The sequence below is a fragment of the Tupaia chinensis genome, unplaced genomic scaffold, assembly GCF_000334495.1.
Source record: "Tupaia chinensis unplaced genomic scaffold, TupChi_1.0 Scaffold000159_1, whole genome shotgun sequence".
Taxonomy (NCBI): Eukaryota; Metazoa; Chordata; class Mammalia; order Scandentia; family Tupaiidae; genus Tupaia; species Tupaia belangeri.
In genome coordinates this window covers 628,976-640,380 of record NW_006159630.1, presented here as the reverse complement: position 1 = coordinate 640,380, position 11,405 = coordinate 628,976, and the positions used below count along the sequence as shown (strand labels likewise).

At 60.2% G+C, this 11,405-nt stretch overlaps 1 protein-coding gene across 1 annotated transcript in view; it reads right to left on the bottom strand.

Annotated features, from left to right (window-relative positions):
• CCDC57 (coiled-coil domain containing 57) overlaps positions 1 to 11,405 on the bottom strand; it is a 96,259-nt gene that overhangs the window by 64,003 nt on the left and 20,851 nt on the right. Inside the window, exons 5-8 of the mRNA XM_027770826.1 lie at positions 7,833 to 8,010; positions 3,473 to 3,574; positions 2,057 to 2,214; positions 1,906 to 1,980 (exon numbers count right to left, since the gene is read on the bottom strand). Of these exons, the coding sequence (XP_027626627.1) occupies positions 1,906 to 1,980; positions 2,057 to 2,214; positions 3,473 to 3,574; positions 7,833 to 8,010 (513 nt within the window). The remainder of the gene's footprint in view (positions 1 to 1,905; positions 1,981 to 2,056; positions 2,215 to 3,472; positions 3,575 to 7,832; positions 8,011 to 11,405) is intronic.

The window sequence follows — 11,405 nt, the reverse complement described above, 5'->3', positions numbered from 1 at the left end:
AGGAATGCGCTGCTCAGAGCAGCTGGAGCCAGGTGGGCGCGCCCCGCACGGCCATCACACGTGCCGCAGCCTCGGGCTGGAGTCAGGCAGGGGGCATAGCAGTCAGGCCCCGGGACACTCCGCCCTCTCCCTCTGCCTCACATGGGAACGAGTGGGCTCTATCATGAAAAGAAGAAAAACATTTATTTTTAAAAAGTAAATTAAGAAATTTAGAAGTAGGGGCCGGCAGGGGCATGGTGGTTAAGGGCACCAGACTCCCACATGCCGACCGCAGTTCGAGTCCCGGACCTGGCAGCTTGTCTTTCACGTTCTCTCTCTTTCTCTTGCTCTGTCCCTCTGGTCAAATTAAAATAAATAAAGTTAAATAAAATAATTCTTGGGGTCCAGGACTCGGTGGCTTAAACTCATGCCGGGCGCGTGTGCATGTGTGCCCAAGATCCCGAGAGGAGAATGGGGGAAAAGGGATTGCGGCGTGGCCATCCCCCCCCGGGGGGTGATTTCTCACTTTCTGTCTCTCTCTGTCTCTCTCTCTGTGTTTCTGGAGAGTGCACGTGCCCTATAGCAAGCAAAAACAAAAACAAAATCAAGAACTCTAAAAAAAAAGTAATAATTCTTAAAAAAAGGTTTTTACAGTGGCTACAATAAGGCCAGCCACATAGTGTAGGAGTTATGGGAGCCTCACTCCCACATGGCCCACTGCCACTTTGAACCCCGGCCCTGAGGGGTGGAGATCTCGCAGGGCATGTGCCCACCCAGGGTGCCAGCAGGCGGAGGACTGGAGGAGGGCCGCGGCATGGCCTGCCGCTCCCTCTGTGTCTCTGGAGAGTGCATGTGCCCTCTGGGTATGAAAAAAAAGTTGTAAAGGGAAAAGCAGCACGTGTGTGAACACGCGTGGGCACCCACACCCACCTACGGGCAGAGCACTGACAAGCAGCACGTGTGTGAACACGCGTGGGCACCCACACCCACCTACGGGCAGAGCACTGACAAGCAGCACGTGTGTGAACACGCGTGGGCACCCACACCCACCTACGGGCAGAGCACTGACAAGCAGCACGTGTGTGAACACGCGTGGGCACCCACACCCACCTACGGGCAGAGCACTGACAAGCAGCACGTGTGTGAACACGCGTGGGCACCCACACCCACCTACGGGCAGAGCACTGACAAGCAGCACGTGTGTGAACACGCGTGGGCACCCACACCCACCTACGGGCAGAGCACTGACAAGCAGCACGTGTGTGAACACGCGTGGGCACCCACACCCACCTACGGGCAGAGCACTGACAAGCAGCACGTGTGTGAACACGCGTGGGCACCCACACCCACCTACGGGCAGAGCACTGACAAGCAGCACGTGTGTGAACACGCGTGGGCACCCACACCCACCTACGGGCAGAGCACTGACAAGCAGCACGTGTGTGAACACGCGTGGGCACCCACACCCACCTACGGGCAGAGCACTGACAAGCAGCACGTGTGTGAACACGCGTGGGCACCCACACCCACCTACGGGCAGAGCACTGACAAGCAGCACGTGTGTGAACACGCGTGGGCACCCACACCCACCTACGGGCAGAGCACTGACAAGCAGCACGTGTGTGAACACGCGTGGGCACCCACACCCACCTACGGGCAGAGCACTGACAAGCAGCACGTGTGTGAACACGCGTGGGCACCCACACCCACCTACGGGCAGAGCACTGACAAGCAGCACGTGTGTGAACACACGTGGGCACACCCACACCTACAGGCAGAGCACTGAGAAGCCTAATCTGGGCAGGGCCCTAGAATGGAGCATGGCGCGGACCACTGTGGCCAACTCCCGGCCGGCACAGCCGGTCGGAGCCTTGCAGCTGCAGCTGTCCCCGGGTCGGGCCACGAGTGGGGACACCAGGCACTCACGCCCTCTGCAGCGCCTCCTCTTCCACCTTCCTGGCCAGGGCCGCCGAGTGCAGCTTGCCCTCCACCTCCTTGATCCTGCGAGAATAAACCGGTCAGAGGCCGAGCTCGGATCGCCCAGGCCCTGCAATGTGCCCACCCCCAGGGGGCGCACCTGGCATCCTTGGCGGCCTCCAGGTCCCGCAGTGCGCGGGTTTGGGCTTGGAGCTCGCTGTCCAGTGCCGAGTTGGCTGCCTCTGCCCTCCGCAGGCCCTCAGCGGCCTGGGCCCCGGCTTCTCTGATGGCCTCAAGCTCGCTGTTCAGGAGTTTCACCTTCGAAAGAGGCCAACGGTGACAAGGGGATACTGGGTCACGGCACGTCAGCTCCAGGAGAAGGCCAAAGTCAGGAAGCAGCACCACACCCCTTGGGCGGGCCGTGACCCGGGAGGCTGAGGACGGGCGTCCCAACAGCTGTCCCGCAGGTGCCTCCGTGTCCGGAGCGCTGGCCGTGAGGCAGGGCCCAGGGCTGCAGTGTAGCGCCCCATCCCCACCCAGTGGCCTGAGAAACACACCAGGCACGTGTGGGGGCCCCAAGCCCCGATGGGATGAGAACTTCGGGCTGAGGGGCGGGGTGTGACACCGCCTCCCTGGTGAGCGCCCGCACAAATACCGCACCATGCAGAGGCGGGCTGTGGCGGATCCCGGCCTAGCCCTCCAGGGCCGGCTGCACACAGGCCTTGAGAGGGACCTCCTGACTGCGCAGTGGGGGTGGGACGAGGCCACAGGACACCACGCGGAGCGCCAGGGCTCAGCTCTCGCTCCTCTCTTCTTGGAGCACAAGGCCCCAGAGACGGCAGTGAAGCACCCCGTGGGAGTGCCACACCTTGGAGCTCTCCGTCCTTTCAGGGTTTTGGACACGCACACATGTGGCCAGCACGTCTCAAACCACCACACTCAGACTTGAATCACGTTGGCCACATGGACCCAGCTTCCTTAAGCAGCCGGCTAGGAGCCTGCCCTCGTTCTCCTCTCACTGATGACTTGCAAGAAGTCACGCCTCCCCAGGCAGGCCGGGGCTCCAAGCTGACCCGTGTACATGTGGGGGGGTCGTGCTCCCACCACTGCCCTGCTCGGGCACCTAGCAGTCCCCCAGCCCAGCCTCACTGCCCTGGGGGCTTGTGAGAAGGGGTGGGTGCTCACTGGCTTGGTTCCACGGCCGGTGGGGCACAGTGGAGCCGGGCAGGCCCTGCCTGGTGGGGGTGACCTTGCGGGGAGCTGAGGCCAAGGATCTGGGCCACACTTGGAAGGCTGCGTCCTGCAGCAAGTGAACCTGCAGGGAGCTGCTGTGGCTGCTGGCCCAGAGCCAGCCATCCCTGCCCATCTGCCCGCTCAGACAGTCCGCTGGCCCCAGGTCCGGCCTCCTCTGCCATTGGGGGGCAGAAGAGCCACACAGGGCCTCACCCCTCAGCATCAGGAGCTGGCGTGTGTCCTCGGTGTTGGTGACCAACCGCTGGACCCGCATGCCTGCCAAACCCAGCTGGCCCTCCACACGCAGGAGCAGGGCTCTTCTCACACCTGTTGGCACCCTTACCTGGAGCTCGTGGGACAGGACCAGGCCGCTCATGCTGTCGGCGCGTGCCCGCGACTCGGATTCCCACTTCTGCATTTCGTGCTCAAACTCCTGCAGCAGCTCCTGGAACAATGGCTCACTGCGACGTGGCCGGCACCCTGTGGCCCTCACCCCTGCAGCAATGGGGTTTCTAGCAGGCCTGCACAGGAGGTGCCCTCGACCCGCCCATCGATTTTGCCCTGCACTGTGAAGTCACCAGTGCCAAGCCTTATCGGGGGCCTGTGCCCCCCAAGTCAGACAGGCTCAACCTCAGGGGAGGGTCGGTCAGGGAGGAGCTGCATGAGCAGGCCGGCCCAGTGGGCGCGTAGCTAAGCACCTCCCCACACAGTGCCCTGCAGTCTGCCTAGCAGGAGCAGGAGCCTCGGGGGTCTGCGGGAAGTGGGAGCCCAGCATCTTAACCAGGACGCCCACTGCGGCCCCCACGCCTGCCTTTTCTGTACGACCCCCTGAGAGGCAAACGTGGAGAGAAGGGGCCGAGGCATCTCCCTGACAGGGCAGGACAGAGGGCAGGGTCTGCCCCACGCTGGGCCCTGCGAGGGGCAGGAGGCCCTGGCCACCAGGGGGCAGCAGCCCGAGGCCAGGCTGGCACCCCCAGCTCGATACAAAGTCAAGGGCTGGTGGGTGGGCGCTGTCTGCCCTGCCTCCTGGCTGTCCCTGCAGGAGCCCAGCGGCCCCAACCACCGCCTTCCTTGCTCCTGTCTGTCCAGCCCTGGCCCTGCCGTGTCACTCGGAAGGACGGCCTGCACCCTGCGCTGCTCCCGCCAGCCTGAGCAGCCACTGTCCTGGCTCCCTACTCTCTTGCTGCCCAAAGCTCACTGGGTTTCCCTGGGCGCTCCTGCCGGCCAGTCCTCGGCCAGCTTGCAGGACCTCAGTCCAACATGACCCCCCATCACTGCTCTGTTTAAACTGCCTCATCTCACCGGGACCGAAGTCCCACCCCACCTTCAGCCTCCTGAACTTGAACGCTGGCCATCATGAGGGTGGGACACAGAGGCGCCTGCCTCCCCCCACACTGCCTCCAGACTGGCTCCCACGCCCTCCATAATTAAAGGGGGTCTGTGCCCCGGGGGCGCCCTGGGAAGGCTGCAGCTGCAGACCCTGCCCCTTCGAGTGTCCTCGCTGCTCGGGCGGCTGCCTGGACCCCAGTGTCAGCCGGCTCCGCCAGGGCGCCCTGTATGGGCGTGCCCGGGGTACACCTGCACAGGGTCCAGGGCTCGAGAGCTAGCAGAGCTCACGTTCCCAGCATACTTGTTAGAAACGAGCAGGCAGCACCTGCCCACGGCGTGGCAGCCATGGCCACGGCCCTGCTGAGCCAAGTCCACCGCGGACAGTGCTCCTGAAAGCAGGGCAGGGAACGGCCCAGCCCCGCAGGCAGACAAGGCCCCGGCTCGGTGACTCGAGCTGGCTCCTGGGCTGTGGATGGCCAAGGCAGAGGCCACTGTGCCCTGCGGGAGGCCGCTCAGGCTCAGACAGGCAGAGCCACTGCGGACAGAAGTCCCAAGTTCAGGCAGTAGCTGCAGTAGGGCCCCGACGACAGACTGTGCCCGAGGGGGACAAAGTCCCGCTGCCCTCTGGAAAGGGCCCACCGGCAGGAAGGGTCACGGGTGGAGCTGGAGGCGGCACAGTGCAGCACATGTGGGCCGGCCCCACCCGAGGGTCCCGGCCGCGCAGGCACCTGTGGGCTGGCTGGGCTCACGCCAACCACGCGTGGCGTGTCCTGGAGGCTCACACCGTGCCGACAACACGGAGCGCCTGTCAGCCGAGGCATCTGCGTTTACTCTTACACTTGATGGGTCTTCAAGAAGGTCGCGGCACGTTTTTGCATAGAAATACAGAAAAAAACCCTCGTGACTTCCCCGACAACCTGCTGTTCCGTTGAAAGACAAAGAGTTACAGGGCCAGCAGGCGGTGTGGTGGTTAGGGCTACCGGACCCCACAGAGCTGATCGTGCTGTTCAAGTCCCTGAAGCGCATGCCCCAAACCTGAGGGGGACAGAAGGAAAGGGCCGTGTAGCCATCCTTCAGGGAGCGCTTCCTCCGTCCCTGCCTCCCACACACACACGAGCCCTAAAGCAAGATTTTACAGAAACAGTTACCGTGATTTGAGTTCGAGACCCTTCTACAGTAAGTGACCCAAGTGTCGTCTGTTTGCTTTGGCCAGAGGGTGCACGAAAGCGGTGGGCACGATCACACCACGACCCCTCCTCCACTCCAGCCTCGGGACTCGGCACACACACGCACCGGGAGAGTCTAAGCCACTGGGACTGGAATTCGAACGGTGTGGCTGCGTGGGAGCCAGATCCCTAACCACTAGACCACCGTTTTGTCCCTCAAGTTCTTTTTTTTGTGTTGAGAGGTTTTTGCTATAGGGCATGTGCGTTTGCCAGACAGAGAGAGACATAGAGACAGAAAGTGAGAAATCACCCCCCAGAGGGGATGGTCACACCATCCCTTCTCCTCCACTCTCCTCTTGGGATCTTGGGCACGCACGCACACATGCCCGGCATGAGTTTTAAGCCACTGGGTCCAGGACGCGAACCGTGGGAGTCCAGCAACATAGCCATTACCCTAACTGCTGGTTCCCTCAAGTTCTTTTTTTAATACTTCTTTACTGCTAACTTTTTAAAAGATTATTTAATTTTTAAATTTATTATTATTATCATTATTTAATTTGACCAGAGAAAGGGCGAGACAGAGAGAGAGGAAAAGTGAGAAAGCAAGTCTCCAGGTCCAGGACTTGAACCATGGTTGGCCATGTGGGAGTCCAGTACCTTATCTACCATGCCGCCTGCTAGTCCCCTCAAGTTCTTTTTTTAAATTTTGTTACGAGGTGCTTGCACTCACTAGGGAAAGGAAGAGAAGGAGAAAGAGGACGCAGCCGCCAGCACGGACGGCCATGCCGCAATCCCGCCTCCTCTCAGGACTCAGGGCACGCACACACACGTGCCCAGTGCGCTTCGCGAGCTGCTGAGCCCAAGGCACAACCATGCGGTCGGCCGTGTGGGGCCCGGCTGCCTCGGTTTCCATGCCACCACCCAGCCCTCAAGTTTTCTCGTTTGTTTTTGTTTTCTTCTCATTTTATTATTATTTTTAAGTTTTTCAATTTTTTGCTATATAGTGCATCAGCTCGCCAGAGAGAGCTAGAGAGGGAAAGTGAGAAACCGCCCTCGGGGGATGCCGTGCTGCAGTCCTTTCTCCTCCAGCCTCCTCTTGGGATTTTGGGCATGCACGCACACATGCCCAGTGTGTGGGCTGTTTTGTTTGTTTTAAAGAATTATTTAATTTCATTATTATAATTATTGGGTTTTCATTTGCTCACTAGAGAGAGAGAGAGATAAAGTGAGAAAACAAGCTGCCAGGTCTAGGACTCGAACTGCAGGGGGCCATGTGGGAGTCCAGCGCCTTAACCACCATGCCACTTTCTGGTCTCCCCACCCCGTGTTTTTCAGCTGCCAGGTCTGGGACTCGAACCATGGAGTTGAGCCAGCCTCCTTAACTTCCATTCCACCTACTAGCCCTGACCCCCATGTCTTTCAGTAACACTTTTTGCTCAAATACTTAAGAAAACGCCTAACCTTGCCGAGGCGCGATGGCTAACTGCGTGTGGGAAGGCACAGAGCTGGCAAAGCACCACTTCTGGGTGTCTGTGAGTGCGCCTCCGGAGGCCAGCTGAGGCTGAGCGGAGGGACGCTCTCACCAAGGAGGTGGGCACTGCCCGGTCCACTCGGGGCCGACCCGACAGAAAGCTCCCTCTCCGCCTGACCTGCGGCTGTCTTCTCCTGCCCCTAGACACAGAAGCTGCAGGCTTCCAGGCCTTCGGACCTGGACCCGGCCTGAGACCAGTAGCTCAGGGTCCCAGATGAGCCATCCCCGGCCCCAGCGTCTGTCTTCGGCCGGCAGGCGGGCCTCGCCTCCATGACCCCGAGTCAGAGCTCTGCAGGCTCCGCCTCTCTGCGGAATCCCGACACAGGGCGGGGAAGAGCCAGGCACCCATCCTACCCCCACGGACCGTCCAGAGCCCCCAGAAGAGCTCCTTGCACTGATGCAAAGAACCGTTAGCCAGCCGGGCGGGCGCCTTCCCCTTCGCCGTGTGCCCTTCCTCACGGTGTGTGAGCACACGCATGACAGAGAGGGAGCGAGTCTTGTCCCCGGTCCTCCGCTCCTCAGGCCGAGCGCACGCACCTGATGGGTTTGCAGGCCAAGGCACGGTCAGCCACGCGGCTTCCGGCACTGCACTGCGGTGCACTGCTGACAGCCCACCGGGCCCGCCCGAACGGGCGAGGGCTGAAGGGAAGCAGGCATCACAGCGGGCTGGGCGGTACCTGTCTCTGCAGGGCGAGCTCGCCGGACAGTTCCTCGAGTCTCCTCTCCAAGCTCCGCTCCAGATGTTCACTCTGCTCCCGGAGGCGAACGATCTCGCGATCCCTGTCCCTGTAGGGGTGAAACACGGCACTGAGAGGCACCGGATGGTCGCCTGCCGTGCACATTCGCAGCGTGCGCCTCCACCGAGGGGCTGGAGCGCCACGTGGGGCTTCCGCGGGCCGGAGCGGTTTCCAGTCCCACTCGGACCTGTTACAGGTGAGCGGTGACCACCTGCAAGTGGGAAAGCAGCAGGGTCTACAGCCTCGCAGCAGAAAACCCGAAATGTCTAAGACACGAGCAAAACCACCCGCCGTACCCAAGCAGCCGCTCAGCCGGATGAGGAAGGCCAGCGGCAGGAGGCAGGGACTGCAGAAGGGGCTGCAACCGGTTACCAGGCTCCAGAGCAGTCATCGGAAACACGCCTCGACAGGCGGCGAAGACGCAGAAAAGCTCAGCAAAGAAAAAGGTACAATAGTCACATGAAGGGCAGCGGCTGGTGTGGCGGCTGCTCAGGTCATGTCCAAGACCGGGTGGCTCAAAACACTCCAGGTACATGTGCGTGCGTGCCCCAAATCCCAAAGAATGGAGGAGAGGGGACAGTGGCATGGCCAACCCCCGGGGGTGTGTTGTCATTTTCCCTCTCTATCTCTGTCTCTCTGATGAGAACATGTACCCTATAGCAAGTTTAAAAAAAGGAGAAGAAACATGGAGATGCGGGCACTTAAACTACAGTGTGCACGGTGTGCTTCAAGCCCTCAGGTCTGCGACCTAAACCATGAAGTCTGCCAGGTGAGACCCGGTGCCTGGACTGCCACACCGCCTGCTGGCCCTGGAAAAGTGTTCGAACCTGGCGGAGAATATCCCAGATTTGGGGACCAGCAGATAGCCTAACAGTTACGTCATTGGACTCCACAGGGCCAACCACAGTTTGAGTCCCAGACCCTGCGGCTTGAAACTCACTGTGTACGTGTGTGCGTGCCCGTGCCCAAAACCCTGCGAGGAGGGTGAAGGAGAAGGGACGGGCGTGGCCAGCCCTGGGGTGACTTGTGCTTCTCGTCTCTCTCTCTCCGTCTCTCACTTGCCCTAGAGCAAAAATCTCTCTAAAAAAAAAAGTCCCAGGTTTGGAGAAGAAGAATGAGCTCAAGACTCAGAGCAGGTCCCAGGAAGCAGCGTGAAGGCCTCTAGCGGCTGCGGTGGACACTCACAGCGGTCAGCAGTGGAGGCCCGGAGACGCTGCCTGCACCTGCCTCTGACCCAGCGGGGTCGGGGTCCCGAGACTGTCTGCTGCAGGATGCTGGCCTCAGTCCTGGTCCCCATGGTCCCTGTGGGACTGTGCAGAGCGTCCAGGAGCTGGGCTGGGCAGGGGTGTGGCTTCCCTTTTCTGTGCTTACGAGTGTGTCCCACGAGGGGCAGACAGGCAGAGGCCCCCACTCCAGCCTCAGCCAGCCTGGACGGGGTGCAGCATGCCCCGGGGGGTTTGGGGAGGTCTGGGGACAGCCGCAGCCCCTCCAGGGTCAGCCTTACAGGGCGTGTGTGGGAAGGCTGTGCAGCATCCAGGAGGGCCAGGAGCTTCTCCACACACAGTCCCCTGGTTCTGCCCCGACCCAACAGGGAGGCCCAGCACTGTCCTGATGGCCAGTTGGTACCCGAGAGCCTCCGAGAAAACCCCAAGGGCCAGGAAGCCGTCGGGAAGATGAGGACACAGGGGTGGGCCGTGCAGCCGGGGACACACATCATGCTGTGGCTGGGCTCCCCATGCTCCTGCCCCTGGGCTTCCAAAGGAAGTGAGCTGCTACAAGACTAGAGCCCATCTGTGGTTTTAAAAGTGCTCTAAAATGCTCTTGGTGTAACGGCTATGTCACTGGACTCCCACGTAGTTGACAGCGGTTCGAGTCGCAAACCCAGAGGCTTAAACCTCACGCCGGGCGCATGTACGTGCGTGCCCAAGATCCCAAGAGGAGAACGGAGGAGACAGGCAGCATGGCCATCCCCCTGGGGTGATTTCTCACTTTCTGTCTCTCTTGTAAGTGCACAGGTGCCCTATGGCAAGAATCGCTGTGTTTTCATTAGAAAGATGTAGGAAGAGGGAAAATATTCAGGATTTTAGTAAACAGAGACAGAACCTACAATATGCCCTCCTGATGTCTGCTTGGAAGATTTCTTTTTTAAAGAATTGTTTACTTTGGGGACCAGCAGTTAGCGTAATGGCTGTCGCTGGACTCCCATGTAGTCGACCGCAGTTTGAGTCCCGGACCCGGTGGCTTAAACTCACACCGGGTGCATGTGCGTGCGTGCCCAGATCCCGAGAGGAGAATGGAGGAGAAGGGATTGCGGCGTAGCCATACCCCGGGGGGTGATTTCTCACTTTCTGTCTGTCTGTCTCTCTCTCAGTCTTTCTGGCAAGCACACGCGCCCTATAGCAAAAAACTCTATAAAAAAAAAAACTGTTTACTTCGGGGAGCGGCGTGGTGGTGAGGCACTGGACTCCCACGCAGCAGACCGCGCTCGAGTCCCGGGCTGGCGCCTGCTCTCTCACTTTCCCTCTCTCACTCTTGTCCCTCTCTGGTCAAATTTTAAAAATATTTTTAAATTTGACCAGAAAGAGACAGAAAGAAAGAAAGAAAGGGAAAATGAGAAAGCAAGCCGCCGGGTCCAAGGCTTGAACTGTGGTCGGGCATGGGGGTGTCCCGCATCCCCACCACCACGCCACCTGCCGGCCCCTGAAGACTTTTAATGCCTGTTGGTGCACACACTCCCCAGAGCTGGAGGACAGCGAGGAAGAAAGCGCCCGATGAGGTGTGGTCACACGGCAGTCCTGTCTCCTCCATCCCGCTGGGGCTGGGTGCACATGTGGGCACTCGGCCTGTCCCAGGAGCTGCCAGGGCTGGGATTTCCACAGCAGCTGACCCTGTAGGCTCTGGCTACCTTAACCACTGGGCTACAGGGCTAGCCCCAGGAGTTTTTCGATTTACTTTATTCTAATTTGCTAGAGGGCGTGTGTACTTTCTGGAGAGAGACAGAGAAAGAGAGGGAAAACAAGAAAGCACATCCCATGAGGGACGGCCATGCTCCACGCCCTGTCCCCACTTCCCCTCAGGGTTCTGGGCACACACGGAAGCCCAGTGTCCTGTAATTACCACGCACTTAACATAATCATGAGCGTGAATATGCTCTACTAACCGACAGAGGGCCAGTCCCAGGGCCCAGCGGTTAAGGAGCTGCATACCACATGCCTGACTGCAGTTCAAATCCCAAACTCGGCAGCTTGAAGACACGCCCTAACCCCAACAGGGTGTTGAAGGGGAAGAGCAGGGACTGCAGTGTGACCAGGCCCACTGTGGGGCGCTTCCTCCCTCTCCCTGTGTCTGATTCCCAGTGGTTAATTTATGGCCAAAGACGAGGCCTTGCATACCCTGCCTCAGAGCAGGGACTGGCGCCACGGTACAGGCTGCACTCACGGGGCACGGGGGTGGGAGCTGAGCTGGGGACTGCTGGGCGCGCTGCCAACAGCAGACAGGAGGGACCCGGTGAGG